The sequence below is a fragment of the Dinoponera quadriceps genome, unplaced genomic scaffold (assembly GCF_001313825.1).
Source record: "Dinoponera quadriceps isolate SergipeBrazil2010 unplaced genomic scaffold, ASM131382v1 scaffold4133, whole genome shotgun sequence".
Taxonomy (NCBI): Eukaryota; Metazoa; Arthropoda; class Insecta; order Hymenoptera; family Formicidae; genus Dinoponera; species Dinoponera quadriceps.
This window is the reverse complement of record NW_014558113.1, coordinates 2,634-7,728: the sequence shown is the minus strand read 5'-3', so window position 1 is coordinate 7,728 and position 5,095 is coordinate 2,634. Positions and strand designations below refer to the sequence as shown.

The following is a 5,095-nucleotide window of genomic DNA, read 5'->3' as shown; positions in this document are numbered from 1 at the left end:
ACACAGGCGAATCCAAAATTCAAAGAATTAAGTTGAAAAAATAAAAAATACACGTTTATATACGATCCGTCTGAAAGATTTTGATGTCCTCAAATATTACCGTGAGATCGGAACACCCGCAATATTGTGTGTTTTCTAAGATAAAGACGGACGATTACGCGATCGATTCGTCGAGAGAGAACTTTAGTGAAGTACTTACTTCTTATGAATAAAAAGAAGTTTCGCACGAAATTTCTTCTTGGTCAAAAACCGATGGAAGGTGCAATTGTAAATCTATAGCCTTGCATTCTTGTATATTTCATTGCAGCAAGAGTATTAGTTAGTTAAGTCAGACTTTTTATACAGGCGTCAGTTGTGAGTTCTATATAACACTTCACCAGGTATCGATTAATAATGGGTGAAGTGAACAAATCATAATGAGTACAACTCATGAAAGAATACATGAAAATATTATGTCCTTCATAACTTTATTCAGAATATATATATAAATATATATAATCAAGAAATATAGGAAAAAAATTCAACACTGTAACGCTAACCATGCTTTTTCTTCTTTCTTTGTTATGGTTTTTGAAGCGACAAATCTTTACGTCATTGCTGCATAGAATATAGAACGGTGAAATAAGACATAGAAGCACTTAACAGCTGTAAAAGTAATAACATCTTTGTATGGTACTTTTGAACGCGCTACGCCGTCATTGGTGCAAAGACGTTTATTCATTACTTACCGTAGTGCTACTTTGTAAAGATATTAAGAACATTCCACCTAAATTCAGAGAAAAGTTTTTCGTGCCACTTTGCAACAGGAATAGTATCATTTTCTGTATATGTAAAGGTGTTGTATACCAGTGTATATTGTATCTATAAAAATAAGTGGTAATTTGACCAAAATTAAGGGATAGTTATAAATAACATTCAACATGTATACATTCAATTTACAAGTAGTGATGGGCTGCGGTTGCAATTCTAAACGAACGTTCGTAAGTGAGATGGTGTTTTCGTAATATTAATATTTTCTTACGCAGTTGCGAAAACTTGGTCATTGTGGTTTAAAATGTCTTGCACGTAATAGCTGGCTAAAAATATGTATACAAGAATGGTGAAGGAAAATACGCAATGTACTGCCAGCATCTCAAAACTACCTCCAAATGTTATAATTTGAAAAACCTAAAATACCATAAAATTCAGAAAATTTCTTTTACGTCTCACAATTTACACCAACAACAAAGTCTAAATTTCGAAAAGTTAAAAAACAAATTCGTAAATATCAAATTTATTTTGTCGCATAAAAGAAAATTAGTTAATCTAGAGAGACGGGCGGTAATTATTGTCATATTAATTTCGAGATAGTGCCATTAATTTTGAAAATCTGACTTCCAATATTTGTGATACATTTTCGTACGATATAGATAACATATTCATTTTCTGTTTTAGATTTGTTATTATATGAAATTTAATGTGTATAGGATGTTCTATCAACATACTGAGTAGTATGCTGAATTGTGGCTATTAAGGGCATACGACTAGCTTGAGTTCATGCGGCAAGTTCTCACTCATTCACATATGCCCTTATCACTGGTAACCCGGCACACTGCTCAATCTGTTGATGCAACACTCTGTACATATTTCCTGCATAGATTCTGTGTACTGTCGCGGACAGAAAAATTATGGCATACCTTAAATATAGCGATATCAGAAATTTCGAATTTAAAGTACCATTTCTGAATGGTAGTGCATCATGACAGCTGATTGTTTTGTAAACCGGCAAGACTGCCTAAGCAACAATCATGATGCACAAATATTCAAAAATGATGCAGTTACATCGAAATGTCCGATATCTTTATACCTAGGAAATGCAACAATATTTATGTCCGTAACTATACCAGATTTACAGCTTTTATTCGTGATATTCTATAGATAATATATTCACTTCCTATTACGGACTCTTTTATTATCTCGAAATATTTAAGCAATTCATCGGAAATGGGATATACTTACTCGAATAGAAATACTTACTCGATAAATGTTGAGACTCAAACAAATTACGATGCATATCACGGTACAAAAAAATGATACTTCGAAATTAGAAAAAAGTAATTTGGTGAGCCTTCAAAAACAAGAAAAGATTATTATATGAACATAATACACGTATTATGGAATAAATACCCACATCATTGCTTTGCGATGAATATCCACAGCGTGAATTATTGCATTGTAAATTATAGTGTTTCTCTTAAAATCCACAGTTTGTGTAATATTCATCTTCATTGCTTGCGCGATACGATAGCTGTAATCAATATTTCCGGCTTGATATAGTCTATGGAAATATATCACAGACCATGGAAACGATGTTATATATTAGCAATCTGAATGACAGTAAAATTTGTTTCCTTCCCTTACCTGGCGATTTTAAACATTGCGCAGAAACATTTAAAAATACTTAATATCATTGTTCCAACTGCTAATATCACAAACGTTCCTACACAAGAAATTAAGGTGGTATGCAACAATGTTAAATAAACATGTTTCCCTTCATCAACGAAATATTCGGTTGTAATGTATGCTGGATGTGCTCGAGAATTATTTTCGAAATAAATAATTTTCAAGATATATGAGCACCATGGCTGGAAAATAGCAATAAGTAGGCAGAAAATGGCAAGCACTGTGAATAATATGAGGATATTCATTTATACTTTCTTCTTCATTTACAACAAATGTGGAATTGAAACATTGAATGCAAACATTGAAATGCTAAATATGTTATATTTATTTTCTGTCATCACTATCTCACACATCAAATGTTGGTTGCTTTCCAGATAAACAGAAATGCTGAATATAGTAAGCAAACATTTAATGTATGCTTTGTGAGGTCATTTCAAAATATTTATATATCATATTTAAAATATGATTCTTTTAAGAAATATTTATTTAATACGCTCATTTAATGATTTTAATCAAAGTACCTTATTACAATAATACTGGAATAATTGCATTCTCTTATGGGAGAAATAAGCAAGAATATTTATGGTATCAAAATATCAAAATATCAAAATATCGCCGACAGCGGAAACTAATATGATACATTATGAATAATAAAAATATGAAATATTAAGAATAATAAAAATTTTTTTAAATAAGTAATTTTATTTAACCCAAACATGGAGACGTTACATTAAAGTGTTAAATATTTTGTATTTATTTGTCCTGTGTACCGCATGTCGGTTTTTTGTGGAGAAATCAAAATTTCAACTTTTTCTAAAGGTGTGAATTCTTTTGCTTGTAACAATTATAAAAATAACTATCATGAAGTGAAAAAAATACATATATATATATAACTATTTTATATATATATATATATATATATAATAGCCGTTTGTTATATACGAATTCTACATATCTATATAAATCTGCGTACTAATTAATTTTTCTAATTTTATTTTGTTGTAATGCAACTTTAGTCTATTTTATAATCGGCGAAACAGTTAATTGATGTCTCACGTGTGAGCACAGCCGTTGTACGTTTCGCTTTGCCTCCGTAATTTTCTACAATAGCGATTTCATTTTCATTCTCCAACTCATTATAAATATATTTTATTTGATCCAGTAAATGTTTCACCTGTTGCGACAATAATATTTTATATTCTTCCACTTTGTAAAATAAAAAAAAGGAAATATAAATTGTATATAAAAATTAATTTAAAAATATTATATATTTAGATTTGCTTGAGAAGGCAATAATATAAGCAATATTATTAGCAGACCTGGCTTGACTAAACTTACATTCTGGTTGTTACAGTAGAATGAGTTGTACTTAATTATATATAAAGAAAAATATATTATACTAGAAAGAACGTCGAGGACAAATGTGAAAGTATTTTCTGTAGTCAAGAAAGCAGTAAGCTAAAAATAATAAATTTAACGTGAAATGACACAAAAGCATATTAATAATATGTTGTATATTTTTTACCAATTTTTAACCAATTGAGAAGAAATATAAGTATAGAATTATCGATGGACTCTCCGCACAATAATGCCGTAATAAGAATTTATTTATTATTAAGTTTTGATATCTCAATTAATTAAAAGTAATTTACGGATTAATTAATAACACTCGTAGTGGTATAATTATCATCAAATAATTACACTTTTACATGAGAAAACTTAACGATGGCTGAAAAAGAGTTAATGGAATAACATATTATATAATTATCAGAATTAAAGATATATCGACGTACCTGAAATATTATGATGCTTATCAAAATAACGTAAACTAGTATTATTTGAAGTTGAACGATCTTCGATTGCTGATAAGGCCACATTCCAATCGACAATAAAAGTACCCGATTTATGTTTAAATATTTGGTCTCAAAAGAGATCATTTCTCTTTTAACGTCGAAACGCGTTTGAGAGCGTGTGTGCTGTCGACAATCCATCCATCCCCTCCTTCTGTTCAAACCACTATGTGTTTCAAGTAGTTCTCTTTTTCAAACATATATTCCACCATAAATTTCCTAATTTAACTAAATGGTACGCAAAATTTCCTCAAATATTACCGTGAGATCGGAACACTCGCAATATTGTGTGTTTTCTAATATAAAGACGGACGATTACGCGATCGATTCGTCGAGAGAGAACTTTAGTGAAGTACTTATTTCTTATGAATAAAAAAAAGTTTCGCGAGGAATTTCTTCTTGGTCAAAAACCGATGGAAGGTACAATTGTAAATCTATAACCTTGCATTCTTGTATATTTCATTGCAGCAAGTTTATACGCTAGTTACGTCAGACGTTTCATAGATGCGTCAGTTATTAGTCCTATATAACACTACCGGGTATCGATTAATAATTGGTGAAGTGTATAGTACATAAGGAGTACAACTCACGAAAGAATACATGAAAATATTATGTCCTTCATAACATTATTCAGTATATATATATAAGTATATATAGTCAAGAAAAATAGGAAAAACATTCAATGCTGTTACGCTCACCACGTTCTTTCTTATTTCTTACGTTGTTTTTGAAGTGACAAATCTTTACGTCATTGCTGCATAGAATATAGAACGGTGAAGTAAGACATAGAGGCATTTAAGAGC

The 5,095-nt window shown here is 30.2% G+C and overlaps 1 protein-coding gene across 1 annotated transcript; it reads right to left on the bottom strand.

The window, feature by feature from the left end:
- Nucleotides 1-591: 591 nt before the first annotated feature.
- On the bottom strand, nucleotides 592-4,319 carry LOC106749634 (odorant receptor 67c-like). The gene is made up of 4 exons (XM_014629289.1): nucleotides 4,236-4,319; nucleotides 1,022-1,167; nucleotides 729-861; nucleotides 592-645 (listed from the first exon to the last, which is right to left on the bottom strand). The coding sequence occupies exons 1-4, from the start codon at nucleotides 4,317-4,319 to the stop codon at nucleotides 592-594; spliced, it is 417 nt and encodes a 138-aa protein (XP_014484775.1).
- Between the last annotated feature and the right edge of the window lie 776 nt (nucleotides 4,320-5,095).